At 39.2% G+C, this 17,830-nt stretch overlaps 1 protein-coding gene across 5 annotated transcripts in view; it reads left to right on the top strand.

Annotated features, from left to right (window-relative positions):
- Ggnbp2 (gametogenetin binding protein 2) overlaps positions 1-17,508 on the top strand; it is a 36,665-nt gene extending 19,157 nt beyond the window's left edge. For 3 of the 5 annotated variants that reach the window (XM_036195758.1, XM_036195755.1, XM_036195754.1), the window contains 8 exons: positions 6,646-6,855; positions 7,911-8,085; positions 11,092-11,286; positions 12,241-12,388; positions 13,655-13,780; positions 13,865-14,013; positions 15,098-15,349; positions 16,661-17,508. In XM_036195758.1, coding sequence (XP_036051651.1) covers positions 6,646-6,855; positions 7,911-8,085; positions 11,092-11,286; positions 12,241-12,388; positions 13,655-13,780; positions 13,865-14,013; positions 15,098-15,349; positions 16,661-16,864 — 1,459 coding nt within the window. In that variant the 3' untranslated portion in view covers positions 16,865-17,508. The remainder of the gene's footprint in view (positions 1-6,645; positions 6,856-7,910; positions 8,086-11,091; positions 11,287-12,240; positions 12,389-13,654; positions 13,781-13,864; positions 14,014-15,097; positions 15,350-16,660) is intronic. The other 2 variants (XM_036195757.1, XM_036195756.1) reach the window with 1 other exon arrangement.
- Positions 17,509-17,830: the final 322 nt, after the last annotated feature.

The following is a 17,830-nucleotide window of genomic DNA, read 5'->3' as shown; positions in this document are numbered from 1 at the left end:
TGTTTGTTTGTTTGTTTGAGACAGGGTTTCTCTGTGTAGCTTTGCGCCTTTCCTGGAGCTCACTTGGTAGACCAGGCTGGTCTTGAACTCACAGAGATCCGCCTGGCTCTGCCTCCCGAGTACTGGGATTAAAGGTGTGTGCCACCACCGCCCGGCTGTTGTTTTTTTTTTTTTTTGTAATTTTTATTGTTTATTCCAGATTGGTCTTTCATGAAATACAGGTTGATTAAACCTGTTGAAGGTTATGGTTAATCACGTTAGAAAGAATAATATTACTGAGTTGGTGTTAAAATCATATTTGATATGTATTCAAAATTAAATTATCAGCTTTTTGGCCTAGAGTTGTGGTTCGGATGATAAAGTACCTGCCTAGCATGTATGAGCTCTGGGTTTGATCCCCAACCCATCATAAACTAGGAATGGTTTAACAAGATTGTAATCCCAGCACTTGGGAGGTAGAGGCAAGATGGTCATGCATTCAAGGCAGCCTGGGATACAAGAGACCCTCTTCCACCTAAAAAGCTTTTCATTTCCTAATTTGAAATACTTCTTTTGTAATGATTTTTTAGAACCTTTAAATAGAGTTAGAATATATTTGTTTCATATAACTGTAAATTTTTCCTTTTTGGGGGAGTATTACAAAGGAATTTTCTAAGCGCCATTAGCATTTGGAATTCCTTAGAAAAGGAGAGAAACTGATAAAGGAACCATCTAGTGATGATGGCATTGTTATTGAGGCTGTTACAAATTTGCTACATTTGGTTTTAGAACAGATAATTACTTTGGATTCATGTTATAAAAACAGGTGTTAACAAAATTGGTGTTTAAATGGCAACAAACTAATGAACTGCATACTCAGTTCTGTTCCTTTTTTAGTTATAAACGTTCTCATTTTTGTCTTTTTGTTCATTATCAAAAAGTAGACAATTATTGATTATTTGGATTTGGGAGAGGAGTCTAAGTAGATAGAAAAATGTTTGTCCTATCTCTTTAAGTATGAATCAGTTTACCCAGAAGGTGTCTTTGGGGTCATAAAATAAACTAATGTTCTGAAGTTTCCTGTGTTTTGGTTTTATTTTAATAAGGAGATACAGAGTCTGTTTTATAAATATCTTAAGAGTAAGAAGAAATTTGGATTAGAAGAATAATTTTATATGCAAAAAGGAGAAATTTAAGTTGCATAGAATTTGTTCTATCCATTGAATTTTTGTGACAATTTTCTTTTGTATATATATACTAATTCTTGTGCATGGATGCACATACCACAGCTCCTGTGTGGTGGTCAGGACTCACTTTTTTCCTTCCACCTTTACATGGGGTCTAGGGTCTGAACTCAGGTTATTAGGATTGCAGGGCAAGCATCTTGACTACTGAGTCATCTCGGGTTTTTTATTTTATGTGTATTTGTATGTATATGAGTGTATATTTGTGCACCATATGTGTAGGTGCTTATGGAAGCCAGAAGAGGGCATTGGATGTCCTGGATTAGAGTTACAAGCAGCTGTTAGTCACCTGATGTAGGTGCTGAGAACCAAACCTGGGTCCTCTGAAAGAGCAACAAGTGTTCTTAACTCCTAAGCCATCTTTCCAGGCTCCCTATGCCACAGTTTTTAAGACAAAAATAATTACAGAATTAATTCAGCGTTTACTATGGGATTAGATTAAATTGTGAGGACTGACAGCATAGTAAAGTTTACTTAGGATGGTATTCACAGTGTCATAAGTGTCAGAGTGTTTGCAGAGCCTTATCACTACTCCTCTCTTCAGTTTTTTTGTTTTTGTTTTGTTTTGTTTTTTTTTAAAAAAATTTTTTTAAAGATTTATTTATTTATTATGTATACAGAAGAGGGTGCCAGATCTCATTACAGATGGTTGTGAGCCACCATGTGGTTGCTGGGAACTGAACTCAGGACCTCTGGAAGAACAGCCAGTGCTCTTAACCGCTGAGCCATCTCTACAGCCTCCGTCCCTCTCTCCGTCCCTCTCTCCGTCCCTCTCTCCCTCCCTAGGAATATGATTTTGCCATGTTGCTCAGGCTGGCATCAAGCTCCTAGGCCCAAGTGTTCCTCCTGTTTCAGTCTCTCAAGTAGTGAGGATTGTAATCACTTACCATCATATACCCAGCTATCCTCCATTGAATAATGTCCAAATATATATAGAACACATTTCCTTTATTCATCCATTGATGAACCATCTATATTATTTCCATATCTTGACTGTCATAAATATTGCTATTGTGAATATGGGCCTGCAAAATACACATAATTTATTTCTAGAAGTGGGATTTCTCAGTCATATGGTAGTTTTTGTTTTTGTTTTATTTTTTATTTATTTGTACTGGTGTGGTGTAGGCATGCACATACCATAGAGTGCATGCAGAGGTCAAAGGATAACTTCTAGAAGTTAGTTCCGGTCTACCATGTGGATCCGAAAAGTTAAACTTAGGTCTCCAGGCTTGGAAGCAAGCACATTTACCCACTGAGCCATCTCACCTGCCTTTGTAGTTTGTATTTTGAGGAACCTCCATACTGGCTTCCATAGTGGTCTGTCTTTTTTAATTAAAAACAGACTTTTACTGCATATCCTGACTGGCCTGGAATGCTCTCTGTAGACCAGACTGGCCTTGAACTCATAGAGATCTGCCTGCCTCTGCCTCCTGAGTGTTTAGGATTAAAGGCATGCACCACTGATCGAAGTGTGTTTTTTGATGTTCCTATCCACACAGCATGCAGCAGTAGTTTCTTTATATTCCTACAACCACTGGTTTTTCATCTGGGTTGCGTTTCCCTTTTGGTTTATTAATAGTGACCATCTAGAAATGATGGCACTAATTGTGGTTTTGACTTTGCTGAAGATCTTCCCATATGCTTACTGGCCATATGTGTACCTCCTAACTCACTCTCAACTCTAACAGCACTTGTCCCCCCACATTAAACTCTTCAGTGATGCAGCCATAATCCAAATCCTTCACTTTCTTCTGACCACATACACTCTAACCAGTCTCAGATGTATCATCTCTGAAAAAATGTAACCCAGAGGCCATGTGAGCTTCCACAGATCTGCTCTTTTTTTTAAATTGGGTTTCTTTTGGGCCTGGCATGGTAATTCATGTCTATAATCCCAGCACTTTGGATACAGAAACCAGTAGATCTCTGTTCTGCATGTTTGACCCCATCTTGCTTTCTAAATAGTGGGTCCCAGGCTAGCCAGGGCTACATAGTGATATCCTGTCTCAAATGTTGGGGAAGGTGGGTAATTCTTTTGTTTTCAAGATCAGGTGTCATTATGTAGCTCTGGCTATTCTGGAGCTCACAGAGATCTGCCTGCCTCTGCCTCCCAAGTGCTGGGACTAAAGGTGTGTGCCACTGTGTCTGGCTAGAGGTGAGATTCTTTTGAGAATTTTTTTAAAACCATAGTGTAGTCTGTTTAGCCTAGAACTTGAGTTGTAGACCAGGCTGGCCTTGAACTTGGAATAATCTTTCTGCTTCTGACTCCTGAGTACTAGGATTATAGGCATGCACCCACTATGCCTGGTTTAAGAAACATACTTGTCTATATATGTGTGTGTGTGTGTGTGTGTGTGTGTGTGTGTGTGTGTGTGTGTGTATTGATACAACATCTCTGTGTAGGATATACTTGGCTTCCTCTGTGTTGAGATTACAGGTATAGGTCACCATATTTAGTTTATAGGAATTCTTTATATTCTGGATATAATCCCTATCCAGATACATTCCCTGATTCTATGGTTGCTTCTCCACTGTTTGCTCTTTTTCTTTCTTTGGTTTTTAGAAACAGGGTATCTCTGTGTAGCTCTGGCTAACTTGTAACTCATTCTATAGACCAGGCTGGCCTCAAACTCAGATATCTGCCTGCCTCTGCCTCCCCAGTGCTGGGATTAAAGGTGTGTGCCACCACCTCCTGGCTGCTTCTTTTTTCTTAATGTTTATTTTAGTAGTGTGTACATTACGTGTATGCAGGAGTCTCATGGAGGTTAGAAGAGGCATCAGATTCCTGGAATTGGGAGTTAGAGCCAGTTATGAGCTCTACTGTGTGGGTGCTGGGAACTGAATTCCAGTCCTCTGGGAGCAGCAAGTACTCTGAATTGCTGAGCCATCTTTCCAGCTTTGGTTGTTTTTGTTTTTGTTTTTGGGTTTTGGTTTTTCAAGACAGGGTTTCTCTGTGTAGCTTTGCACTTTCTTGGAACTCACTCTGTAGACCAGGCTGGCCTCAAACTCACAGAGATCCACCTGCCTCTGCCTCCTGAGTGCTGGGATTAAAGGGGTGCGCCACCACCATTAGGCTCTTTTTGTTGTTGTTGTTTTCTTAATGATTTATTTTTATTTTATGTGCATTAATGTTTTGCTTGCATGTATGTCTTTGTGAGTGTGTTGAATCCTCTGGAACTGAAGTTACAGTCAGTTGTGAGTGGCCATGTGGGTTGGGTGGTGGAAATTGAACCCAGATCCTATGGAAGAACAGCCAGTGCTCTTAACTGCTGAGCCATCTGTCTAGACAAGCTTAGAATTTTTTAAGTTTAATGTCCTGTTGTATATTTTATTTTTGTTGTGCTTTGATAACATATCCAAGGAATTGTTGCCTAATCCAATGCTGTGACATTTTCCTTCTGCATTGTAAGAGATTTATAGATTTAGGTTTTAATTTCTGTATCTTTAATCTTTTTTGTGTTAATTTTTAAATTTTAAATTTCTGTCCATTTTCAAAGCATTAGTGAAGTTAGAGTGATTTAATGTGACTTGTTGGTCTTATGGCCTGCTAACCTTGTGGGCTTAAAAATCTTCTAACATGTTTTCTTAAACATAATCATCTTCTATTGGGCCAGACAAACCTGAATGCAGTAAAAATAATACATGATAATTGCAAGGACAAACAAAGTACAAGTGTAAGGCAGAAATAATAGGACATAGGCAGGTTAGTGTGTACCTGTAGTCACTGCTATTTCCACCTCCTGGGAAGGCAGAGGCAGGAAGATTGTACAAGCTCAAGAATTCAAGACTAGCCTAAGCAATGTAATGAGTCTCCTTTACCTCTAGTGTGTGTGTGCATGGGATGTGCATGTGTGTACAGATGTACTTGCTCATGAGAACATGTATAGAGCCTAGAGGTTGATACCAAATTTCTTCCTTTGTTGCCCCCCCCCCTCTTGTGAAGCAGGTCTCTCACTGAACCTGGAGCTTGCCAATTTTGCTAGACTGACTAGCAAGTATGCCTCTGAGATCCACCTCTCATGCCCTTCAGCTCTGGGGTTATACGTGCATGCTACCAAAGCCATCTTTTTATTTGGGTACTCGGGATCCAGTCCTCATGGTTACATAGCAAGCACTTGACTGACTGACTCATTGCCTAGTTACCCCTTCTTTTTAAGGGTTTACTTTGTTTTTAGGTATGTGTATATTTGGGGTGTGTGCATATGAGTTCAGGTGCTTACAAAGGCAGGAAGAAAACATTGGATTGCCTAGAGCTGGAGTTACAGCCATTTGTAAGCTACCCAATGTGGGTGCTGGATCTGAATTCAAGTCCTTTCAAAGATCAAGAAGTACTCTGAACCCCAGAGCCATCTTGTATGCTAAAATAATAATAATAATTATTATTGTTGTTGTTGTTGTTGTTATTATTATTATTATTATTATTATTATTATTATTCAGGCAACTTAAACCAGGGGAAAGGACACTGAAATGAAAGGACCTACAAAAGATAGTGAAAGTCAGCTACAATAGTTGGTTTCACATTTAATACAGGGAACTAGGAAGAAATTGGAATTAACTGAGGTTGAGCCTAGGTGACTCTCTGAATGATGATGTTCTTAACCCCGATCAGAGAATGGTGTTGCCTTGGAACACTAAGTTTATGGAGTTGTCTAATAGGAGTCACCAGTGTCTCACTATTTTACATTATGGGTGTAGCCCTCAGGCAAGAAGAATAGAATCTTAAACAGAGATCTTGGTCATGAATAATCTTCATAAACTGTTGGCTGAAGCCATGGATGTGTGCACATGGGTACAGATGATTACAGAATTCATTTGAGAAATGAATTTAAGTCAGAGAGAATCAAAATTTTCTTGTTCCATCACATTGGCTTTCTTCTGAGATCCTATCCTGGTTCATTCTTGTTTTAGGATTCAAAACTAGAGAAACCAGGTTCTGTGGGTAATGGTGGTATATACTTGTTATTTGAGCACTCAGGAGCCTTGAGGCAGGAGGATCACTCACTGTATTTTATGAAACAATTGTCTATATCTGCCTTACTCATAGCCAGCGTCCTTCTTTAATCTAAAATCCTTGCCAGTTGACAAAGCTGCATTCCATGTAATCCTTAAATTTGCTTTTTTTGTTTGTTTGTTTTTCGAGACAGGGTTTCTCTGTGTAGTTTTGGTGCCTTTCCTGGATCTCACTTTGTAGACCAGGCTGGCCTTGAAATCACAGAGATCCGCCTGCCTCTGCCTCCCGAATGCTGGGATTAAAGGCCGGCTTAAATTTGCATTTAACACATATGTTTTTATTATTATTTTTGAGACTTTATAGCTCTTGGCTGGCCTTGAACTCACAAAAGATCCACCTGGCTCTGCCTCTGGAGTCATACCCATTCTTAATTTTGAAGTTTCGTTCTTGTTTTTTGTTTTTAACAGGTTTTGCACTGATTGCAAAAATAAAGTTCTCCGAGCGTACAATATCCTCATTGGTGAGCTTGACTGCAGCAAAGAGAAGGGGTACTGCGCTGCACTTTACGAAGGCCTGCGGTGCTGTCCACATGAGCGACACATCCACGTTTGCTGTGAGACAGACTTCATTGCGCATCTCTTGGGTCGTGCTGAGCCAGAGTTCGCAGGAGGGTATGAGTATGTAGTTTGCTAGAATGGGCTATCTAGCGCTTTGCTTCATTTTATTATTCAAAGTTTATTTCTGTCACTTCTGCTTCACTACATAAGATGATCTATGTACAAATTAAGGTGTGCTGTAAAGATTATGCTTTCTTAATTGAATGAAACGATGGGAAAAGTACTCTGGTGTTTGGTTTAATCCTCTACTCCTTATTTCTAGAGAAGAGGTAGTCTTTAATTATAGATTATCATTTTTACTTGAGAATGATTGAAATGAGTATTAATGCATTCTGCTTTGTCATGTTTAGATTTTATTCACAATGATGGTTTTTGCATAGAAGTTAGGTTTTTGTAGCAGGGGGTTAAGAAATACTTTATTGAATGTAATTCATGGACTGTGTATATTATGTAATTATTAAATGATAGAAGAGCCTAAATATCTCTGGCTTTGTAATGAGAATGAAATTAGAATTAAGTTATTCATAGACTACGTCAATCCCATTTTCCCTTTGGGTTTAATGTCGGTTCTCTTTTGAGTGTTAGTTTCAGCTAGGAGTTTTTAAATCCAGAAACTCACTATAGTACTGTGAATACTTCTGCTAGACTGGCACTAGAAGGCCTTGCCTGTGATTGAATCACTTTGGAATTGCCTTTTCCTATTCTTTCCCAAACCAACTTAACTAATCGACCAAAAAATGGTTGGCACTTTGCTATAACTGGAAGTTGAAAGCACCTACCCTGTCGACCATGAGGTACACACTCCCGTGGCTCCTCTAGGCCTTAAGACCTGTTTCCGTATAGCCGGTTCCTGAATTATCTTACTTTTTCCAGTATTAGAATTCAATTGTACTTGCATGTATATCTCTCATTGGTTAAAATCCTGCCTCTGTGTGTGTGTGTGTGTGTGTGTGTGTGTGTGTGTGTGTGTGTGTGTGAGAGTGTGTGTGAGAGAGAGAGAGAGAGAGAGAGAGAGAGAGAGAGAGAGATAAACTGGCTGTGTTAAAAATCTGAATTTTTAGATTTTACTGTTTCAGTTAAGGCATTAGGAATTAATGTTGGGTTATCCTCAATAGGCGAAGAGAAAGGCATGCTAAGACAATAGATATAGCTCAAGAAGAAGTTCTGACCTGCTTGGGGATTCATCTTTATGAACGACTGCATCGGATCTGGCAAAAACTACGGGCCGAAGAGCAGACATGGCAGATGCTCTTCTATCTTGGTGTTGATGCTTTACGTAAGAGCTTTGAGGTAAGAGCAGGGGACCACTTCTTACTGGAATTTATTAGTCATGGGCCTAATCTTTTCGTTTGGTTTTGTTTTTAATGGTTTTTCATGTCAGGGTTTCTCCGTGTAGCCCTGGTTGTCCTGGATCTTGCTCTGTAGACTATGCTGGCCTCAAACTCACAGAGATCCACCTACCTCTGCCTCCCGAGTGCTGGGATTAAAAGTGCATACCACCACTGTATGGCTTTTTTTTTTTTTTAAAGAGGGTCTTTCTGTTTGGTCTTGTCCTGGCATCATACCTATAGTGGTGTTCCTGTCTCTGTTCTTTGAGTGCTAGAATTCTAGGCATGAGCTGCCATGCCTGGTTAAAAGCTTGGACTGGAGCCACTGCCTCAGAAAGCTGCAGTTCACTGATCCATATGACTTCGACTGAGTGAAGGGGGATTTAGAAGTTAGTGGGGGGTTTGGTAGCTGAAAGTTTTCCTGTGTCCCGCCTGGCCCGTGGTCAGGACAATTTCTCTCACCCACTGGTCTCGTAGCCAAAAAGACACACACAGGCTAATATTACTTTTGAACCATGGCCATGGCAGGCTTTCTTGTTATCTAGTACTAATATCTTAAATTAACCCATTTCTATAAACCTATACTTTGCCATGTGGCTCTTGGTTTACCAGTATCTTTACATCTTGCTTCTCATGTTGGCGGCTGGCAGCATCTCCTCCATTCTGCTTTTCTTCTTCCTCCTCTCTAATTAGGATGTCCTGCCTAACCCTATTCTGCCTCCCCATTGGCCAAACAGCTTTCTGTATCAAACAATCAGCAGTACATATTCACAGCACACAGAAGGACATCACCCATCAGGTTTTCTTCCCCTGTAGTTCTGTCGGAGTGTTGGTTCTCAGTTGAAACTGGTTACAAAGGTGTTGCGAAGTAGCAGGGCAGCTGGCTCAGCAGGTAAGGACAATTGCTGCCAAGCCTGACAACAACCTGAGTTTGATGTCTAGGGCTCATGGTGGAAGGAGAGACTCGCTTCCCACAAACTGAGCATTATGAATTCAAGGCTGATCTCAGTTACATAGTGAGATTCTGCCTAAGGAAAAAAACCAGAAAAATGCTGCTGCACTGAAGTAAGCTCATGGAAAAACAGCCAAGCAACAGAGTTAGAAAACTTTCACAAGTCTCAGATTGTCTAATGACGAACTTATATCAAGCAAATATAACATACATGACATGGTAGTACAAACTACTTTTAGGGCAGTGATTCTCAACCTTGCTAATGCTGTGACCCTTTAATACAGCTCTGTGTGTTATGGTGACTCCCAACCATAAAATTATTTTAGTTGGTACTTCAAAACTAATTTTGCTACTGTTATGAATTGTAATGTAATTATCTGTGTTTTCCAATCGTCTTAAGTGACCCCTGTGAAAGGGTTGTTTGACCCCCAGGTTGAGAACTGCTGTTTTAGGGGTTCATGACATGGCTCAAAGTTAGAATGTTTGCCTAGTGTTGCGGAGGACCTGTGTTCAATTCCTTGCACAGAACAAAAAAAGGGGGGTTGCTTTAAAAGAACATCAGAGGCTTCGTATTTCTAATACTGCTATTATTATTGTGATCTGGTCACATATTTTTCAGATATATTCATAGAACGTGTGTATTTGGTTAATGACTGTTTCGTGTATTAGATATATAAAGCCATGGTTGTAACCCTTTAATTGGGCTACTTGTCCTTTTGGAAATGTGATGAAACCGTCTACAGAAACTCATCTATAAACTAAGTATTCTGAAGAGTCTGGGAAAATTTATACTGACTTTTGGTTAAACAGATGTTTTTAATGTTTGTATCATTGAGATCAGATAATGTAGTTTGGTTATATAGTCTTTTAATTAAGAATAAATAGGAAAGCAGGGTATGGTGGTGCACACCTTGAATCTCAGCACTGTGAGTTCAAGGATAGCCCGGTCTACATAGCAAGTTCCTTGATTTAAAGGATTACATAGACTGTTTCCAAATAATGATGATGATGATAATAAATAAATAAAGGAATAAATAAAGGAATGAATAATAAATAAATGAATGAATGAATGAATGGAGTGTTGAGAAATGGATCAGTAGTTAAGAGCACTTGCTGCTTTTCCAAAGGACCTGGTTCAATTCCTAGTATCCATATGGACACTAGGCTTACAATCTTCTGTAACTCCAGTGTTCCAGGGGATCTGATGCTCTGTTCTGGCGATCATGGGACCAGGCATGTGCATGGTACACAGACATACATGCAGACAGACACCCATATACATGCAGTTTAAAAAGAAAATGAAGGAATGGGGCCTGAGAGATAGCTAGGCAGTTAAAGAGCTTACTGTTCAGAGGACCCAGGTTCTGGTACCCGTGTGGTGATTCAACAGACACCTGTAACTAAGTTCCAGCCTTCGTCCTCTCTTCTGGCCTCTGGAGGTTATGTAAGCCCACACTTTAAAAAAAAAAGGGCTAGAGATGTATCTAAGCGTTCCTGGGTTCAATCCTCAGTAGTATAAGGGGATGGGGTATATATATATATATATATATATATATATATATATATATATATATGTAATAGGGATAAGTAAAACTAGAATCTTGCTGACTTGAATAGCAGTGTTTTTTTTCTTATAGGTATTAGTTGTACATTAGCTTCTTGAGTCCATTTTTAAGACATTGTCATTTAAAATACTAAAACATGTGGAAGTCGCTCAGTTTGATCTTCAGCACTGCAAAAAAATTAAAATTTGTTTTTGCTGGACATGGTAGTTCACATATAATTCCAGCACTCAAAGACTGTTGCAGAGTGCTGCATGTTTGAAGCCAGCTTGAGCTGTAGAGGGAGACTGCCTCAGAAAATAAGCAAAACCTCAAGATTTTTATGGAGACTGATAAAATTGATGCAGAACATACTAGTTGTTTGTGTGATATTTTTTTTTTTAAATGAGACTTCCCTTGGAACAATAAAGGAAATTATGATCAATGTTCACATTCAGCTTTGTTTTTATAATAGATGACTGTGGAAAAAGTACAGGGTATTAGCCGCTTGGAACAACTTTGTGAAGAATTTTCAGAGGAAGAACGAGTTAGAGAACTCAAGCAAGAAAAGAAACGCCAAAAACGGAAGAACCGACGAAAAAATAAGTGTGTGTGTGATATTCCTACTTCCTTACACACAACAGATGAAAAGGCAGTAAGCCAAGAGAAGGTGTGTGTGCTGCTTTGGGTAGAAGGAAGACTTGGTAGATTTGGGCATTTTACTCTGCTTTTCTAGATACGAGTTCCTGTAACTGATGTTTTGGCTTTCCCCGCATAATCACGTGTAAGCCACAATATTTAATGCATGCATTTGTCTTATAAAGGCAGTGTGTTGGATAGTTATCTTTCTGTAACAAAGTCAAAATATGGAATATTATCTTTGTGAATGACCTAGACCAGTTCTCAACTTTAGAATCCCCTTTTTCTTAAAGTACACAGACTTTTTGTGGGTTATACTTAATCACTATTTACTGTAATAAATATTAAACTGGAGAAATCATAGACCATTCAAGTCGTAAAGCCCACTCTATATTAATGAAATAAGATTTAAGAAATACTATGTCAACATAGTGAGACCTCATCTCAGAAAAAAGTCATTTTTCAACATTCTGGCTATTGTTTCAAAATGTAAGAGTTATTTTTTGTTTTTTGGTTTTTTTAAGTGACAAATTAACTTTGTTCATTTTTGAGGAAGTGCCTGCTAAATACACAAGTGTGAATAAGCATAGTTTGTCTCAGTCATTCTTTGAAGTTGAAATGACTGTTCTTAGTTCAGCTTGCACCTCAAATAGTTGCCAGAGTTAGATTTCCTTGAGAGAGTTCTTGTACCTTGAGTATGTGACAGAAGATTTTGCTTAATGTTTAACGAGTGATGGATGCAGTGACTTCAGTGAAGGATGCAGTGACTTCAGCACATTTCAGTTGTGCTGCTACATAAAGACACTGTTTCTCAAGAATTTGGAGCAGTCCTCCTGTTCAGGCCTCTAACTAGACACAGTGATTTCTTTTCATATGGATACTCTTCATTTTTAATCTTATAACTTCTTTTTAATTAATTAGACGTTAACCTGTAGCCATTATGGAAGTAAATCTTTTTATTGTCTCTTAATGTCTATCCTCAAAGGAAACAGACTTCATTGAAAACAGCTGCAAAGCCTGTGGCGGCACTGAAGATGGTAATAGTTGTGTAGAAGTAATTGTTACCAACGAAAATACATCATGTACCTGTCCTAGCAGTGGCAATCTTTTGGGGTCCCCTAAAATAAAGAAAGGTGAGTAAATCTTTTTTAAAAAATAACTCTTGTGTTGGGCATTTATCTCAGTGGTAGAGGACCTGGGTTCGGTCCTCAGCTCTGGAAGGAAAAATTTCTAAAAAATTAAAAAATAAAAATAAAAAAATAACTCTTGCTGGACCTCGTATGGGTCTGAGCTAGGTCCTCTGCTGTACGTTACGGTTGTGTAGCTGGGTGTTCCTGTGGGACTCCTAACAGTGGGAATGGAGGATGTCTGACTCCTTTGCCTTCACTTTGGGACACTTTTCCACCTACTGGGTCGCCTCGTCCCGCCTTGATAGGAGGGTGTGTTCCTAGTCTTATTGTAATTTGTTATGCTATATTCTCTTGATATCCCTGCTAAGCCTGCTCTTACTATTTTTTTTTTTTTTAATTAAGGGAAACGAAGGAAGAGTGGATCTAGGGGAGGTGGGATGGGATGTGGACTGGGAGATGTGGATGGAGGTAAGGGAAATGTGGTCAGGATATAGTGTATGTAAAGAATAAAAATTGAAAGGAAAAAAAATCAATTTAAAAGGGGGAAAAAAACCTTTTGTTGGGCACGGTGGCGAATGGAGGATGTCTGACGCCTTTGCCTTCACTTTGGGACACTTTTAATCCCAGCACTCAGGAGGCCATATCACAAAAACAAAACTTTTTAATGATTTATTTATTTTTATTTTGTGTGCATTGGTGTTTGCATGCATGTATGTCTGTGTGAGGGTGTCAGATCCCCTGGAACTGGAGTTAGTTGTGAGCTGCCAGGTGGATGCTGGGAATAGAGCCATTGCTCCTAATCACTGGACCATCTTTCCAGCATCCCCCCCCCCCATAAAACAAACAAAAATCAAACTCTCTGTTTTTCTTTTAAATAAAAGTGCTTTTAAGAGATTTTTTGCAATTAGAATTTGGTTTTGTTTTGTTTTTCGAGACAAGAGTTTCTTAGTAGCCCCGGCTGTCCTGGAACTTGCTATGTAGACCAGTCTGGCCTCCTACTCAGAGCTCCACCTATCTCTGCCTCCCAAGTGCTGGGATTAAATATATGTACTGCCACCACCTTGTTGGAATTAGAATTTTAAAATTGCTTTATCACCTCAAAACTATCATGCGATTTAGTCAGATACTTAATATTTCTTTTCTTACAAGAAACAAAATGTGTAAATAAATATTAATCATACTTTCATTACTTACTTTTATAGCAATAAAATTTGATTATTTTCCCCTGGACCTTGAATTAATTTTTATTTTCACTTGGTATATTCTCAGGTGTATCTCCACACTGTAATGGTAGTGATTGTGGATATTCATCTAGCATGGAAGGAAGTGAAACAGGTTCTCGAGAAGGTTCAGATGTTGCCTGCACCGAGGGAATTTGTAACCATGATGAACATGGTATGCTCATGTTAAGCTTCCTAATTAATATCTACTGTATGGCTGATACAACACCATAAATAGAAGGGTTATTAATTTTTGTAGGTGAAGATTCCTGTGTTCATCACTGTGAAGACAAAGAAGATGATGGTGATAGTTGTGTTGAATGTTGGGCAAATTCTGAAGAAAATAATACAAAAGGAAAAAATAAAAAGAAGAAAAAGAAAAGCAAGATGTTGAAATGTGATGAACATGTAAGTGTGATGATTTGTAATTAATAATTTTTATTTTTGAAAACAACCTATTTCCCTTGAATTGGTGGTGGTACAGGCCTTTAATCCCAGCAGAGGTAGGCAGATTTCTGAGTTTAAGGCCAGCCTGGTCCATAGAGTTGAGTTCCAGGACAGCCAGGGCTACAAAGAGAAACACTGTCTCAAAAAATGAAAAAGAAAAATAATAGAGTATTTTATATGGTTGCATTGCTTGTTCATCTTGTGGGAATGGATGTGGGGAGGAAGTGTTTATTTGTCCAGAAGTCCAATTGAGTTATAAATCTGTCTAGTGCTTTTTACTTTGTAATTTTTTTGTTTGTTTGTTTGTTTTTCAAGACAGGGTTTCTCTGTGTAGTTTTGGTGCCTGTCCTGGATCTCTCTCTGTAGACCAGGCTGGCCTTGAACTCACAAGATCCGCCTGGCTCTGCCTCCCAAGTGCTGGGATTAAAGGTATGCACCACTGCCACCTTACTTTGTAATTTATAAAAAGAAAAAAAAATTCTCTTTAGATTTATTTCTTTTACATGTATGAATGTTTTACCTTCATGTATGACTGTGCACCACATGCCTGCAGAGGATAGAAGAGGATTCAGGGTTCCTTGGGAACTGGAGTTAGGATGACTGTGTCACCATGTGGGTGCTGGGAATCGAACCTGGATCCTCTGTAGGTGCTCTAAGCTGCTGAGCTCTCTCTCAAGAATCTATCATTTTAATTAGCTATATAATCTTGAAAAACTGTTTATTAGTTTTTCTGTTTGCAAAAATGAGGATAATAGGCTGTGTTTTAGGTTCTATGAAGGTGAAGTAAGATTAAACAGGTTAGCATACCATCTGGAATGGGGTGTCTTGTAAATTAGCTGCTGCTGTTTTTTAGTATCACTTCTCAAGACTTAAAACTTCCCTGCAGATTTTTTGTTTTCTTTTGTTGTTGACTGTCTTGTTTGGATACTGTAGGCTAACCTGGAACTCACTAGTCACCTGGAAATTTTTGTTTTACTTTGAATAATAATGGCTACTGTTTTTGTCCCCTTTTTTTCCCTTGGGAAATCTCTTGCCCTGGTTTCAGATCCAAAAACTTGGAAGCTGTATTGCAGATCCAAGTAGTCGAGAGACCTCAGGAAACACCATGCACACAGTGTTTCACCGTGACAAGACCAAAGATGCACATCCTGAGAGTTGTTGCAGCAGCGCCGAGAAGAGTGGGCAGCCCTTGCCTTGGTTTGAGCACAGGAAAACCGTACCACAGTTCACAGAACCTACAGAAATGTCATTTGGTCCTGACTCTGGAAAAGGTGCCAAGAGCTTAGTTGAACTTCTTGTAAGTAGTTCACGCTATCTTTTCTGTGAGTTGGGGGAGATACTGGAAGGTTTCAGGTAGAGAACAGAGAGAGGTTAAGAAATGAAAGGTATTCATCCCATCATTCTTTGGTGACTTCATTTCTTTTGTTTCATTCATGGCTTTTGTAACTTCTGGAGCACATTGTCTTGTTCTTGTTTGTCTCAAAGTTAGAACAGTAGGAGAGTAAGAAGTGGCAGTATAGTACCCACCCTTCTAGACCTGGAAAGACCCCAAAGGAGGAAGAGACAGAAGGACCAGGAGTTTGACTCATCTTAGACACATCGGGAGTTTGAAGCCATCTTGGGATGAGATCCTGTTTTAAGTCCTCCTTACCTCCCTCCCCCCTCCCAAAAAAAAACCCTTAAAATAATGAAGAAGAACCTGAACTAAAACTTGCATTCCAAGTTAATTCCTTCAGGTGACATATAGGGAAAAAAGTATGATTGGCCTTGGGAGAGCTGTAAAATGGATGTCACCTCCTGAGACTTGAGTTGAACTATACTGGATGTCAGTGTCCCAATGTGTAGTGTGTGCTAGTGCATGGAAAGAGAAGATTGCTATCCCTTCCATTATTTAAGTCCTAGTTGGGGGCAGTGGTGGCACACACCTTTAATCCCAGCACTCGGGAAGCAGAGCCAGGCGGATCTCTGTGAGTTTGAGGCCAGCCTGGGCTACAGAGCGAGATCCAGGGGAGACACCAAAACAACACAGAGAAACACTGTCTCGAAAAACCAAAAAAAAAAAAAAAAAGTCCTAGTGGAAATGTCATGTGGAATATTAAGGATTTTATTGTTGCTTGTTTCGTTTTTATATATGTTGTAAAATTTAATAGTGATTCTATATAACATACTTTTTTAAATTAAAAAGTTACTTTTTACTTAATCTGTAGAGATAAAAATCATGTACTTAATTTGTAGAGATAAAAGTTTCAACACAGGACCAGCTAGAGATAAGTCTGGGCATTTAAATATTGGTTAAATTAGTCGCATCCATCTCTGTCTGGTCCTTTTTAAAGGCAGAAGGTATGGTGATAGTCAGGTAGACTCATAGGTATGTGGGGTAATTGTAGATACAGTGTTTCAAACCAAGCTGAGTTAGATTTGATCCTCACTAGTTGGTAAGATGGGATACCATGATGCCTGTTCTGTGAGCATTCCAATCAGAGATCGTGTGACTGGGCGGAGCCGGAAAGCCAGCCCGCTTTGACCTGTAGTTGCCCCCCCCCCCCCCCCCCCCATGCACAGGATTTTGCGTTCTTTGTCATGTCTTAACTGCTGCTTTAATTTGCAGGATGAGTCTGAGTGTACTTCAGATGAGGAAATCTTTATCTCACAAGATGAAATACAGTCATTTATGGCTAATAACCAGTCTTTCTACAGCAATAGAGAACAGTACCGACAGCACCTGAAGGAGAAATTTAATAAATACTGCCGCTTAAATGACCACAAGAGGCCCATTTGTAGTGGCTGGTTGACAACGGCTGGAGCAAATTAAATAAATAAAATAGCTCTGTCTTTCAATGAAACACTCAAGATGACTACTGCGCCTTCTCTTTTAAAAACTCCTAATTTAGTGACTTCTGGCAAAATTTTATCTTAAATCAATGTGATTCCTTGTTTTGGGAGACGGTGGAGGTGACTTCATTCGTTTGTTCTTTCTTCAGGCTTGTGTCTTTAGTTGCGTGGCTGCACAGGCCTGCTTATGATTTAAGCCATCTCTTCATTAAACGTTTCTCTTCCTGTGAGACTTACTAAAGCAACTTAGTGGCAAAAGTAATGTTGTACTTACACCTCTGTACAGAAATGACAGTGAGCTGGATATATGGTTTACAGTAGACATCCACTTGCAAAGTGTCTGGACGCAATGTTAAAGGCAATGTGCAAAATTTAAAATAAAGAGTATTTATTAATACGCATAGTAGAATGTGGTGTACATGTTTCTACTCAGTGTGGTGGTACTTTAGTATTTGCCACTGGTGAACTTTGTACTTCGCCATTGTTGATGGCGAGAGCATGAAGAGCAAATGAACATAGAGATGCAGACTGTTGAAGACAGAATTCTTCATTTGATGAGACTTGACAACTGAGAAAAGCAGTTTCTAGTCTTGTTCTTAAAGAATAAATGGCTTTAAATATTGACTAGCATTTTCCTTTCTCATGAGACTTGAATTGCCAGACTAGAAGTTTCCAATGAGGTAACAGAAACACCTTAAATTCAGAGGCTCATATTGACCTAAAAGAATGACAACAAAATGTTGGTAATTACTCAGCCTATAAGAGTGGGACCAGGGGGGCTGCAGAGATGGCTCAGAGGTTAAGAGCACCACCGACTGCTCTTCCAGAGGTCCTGAGTTCAATTCCCAGTAACCACATGGTGGCTCACAACCATCTGTAATGAGATCTGGCACCCTCTTCTGTATACATAGTGAATGAATGAATGAATGAATGAATAAATCTTTAA

This window comes from Onychomys torridus, chromosome 8 (assembly GCF_903995425.1).
Source record: "Onychomys torridus chromosome 8, mOncTor1.1, whole genome shotgun sequence".
NCBI lineage: Eukaryota > Metazoa > Chordata > Mammalia > Rodentia > Cricetidae > Onychomys > Onychomys torridus.
Note: the sequence above shows the minus strand (reverse complement) of the source record. Positions and strands in the feature narration are given on the sequence as shown.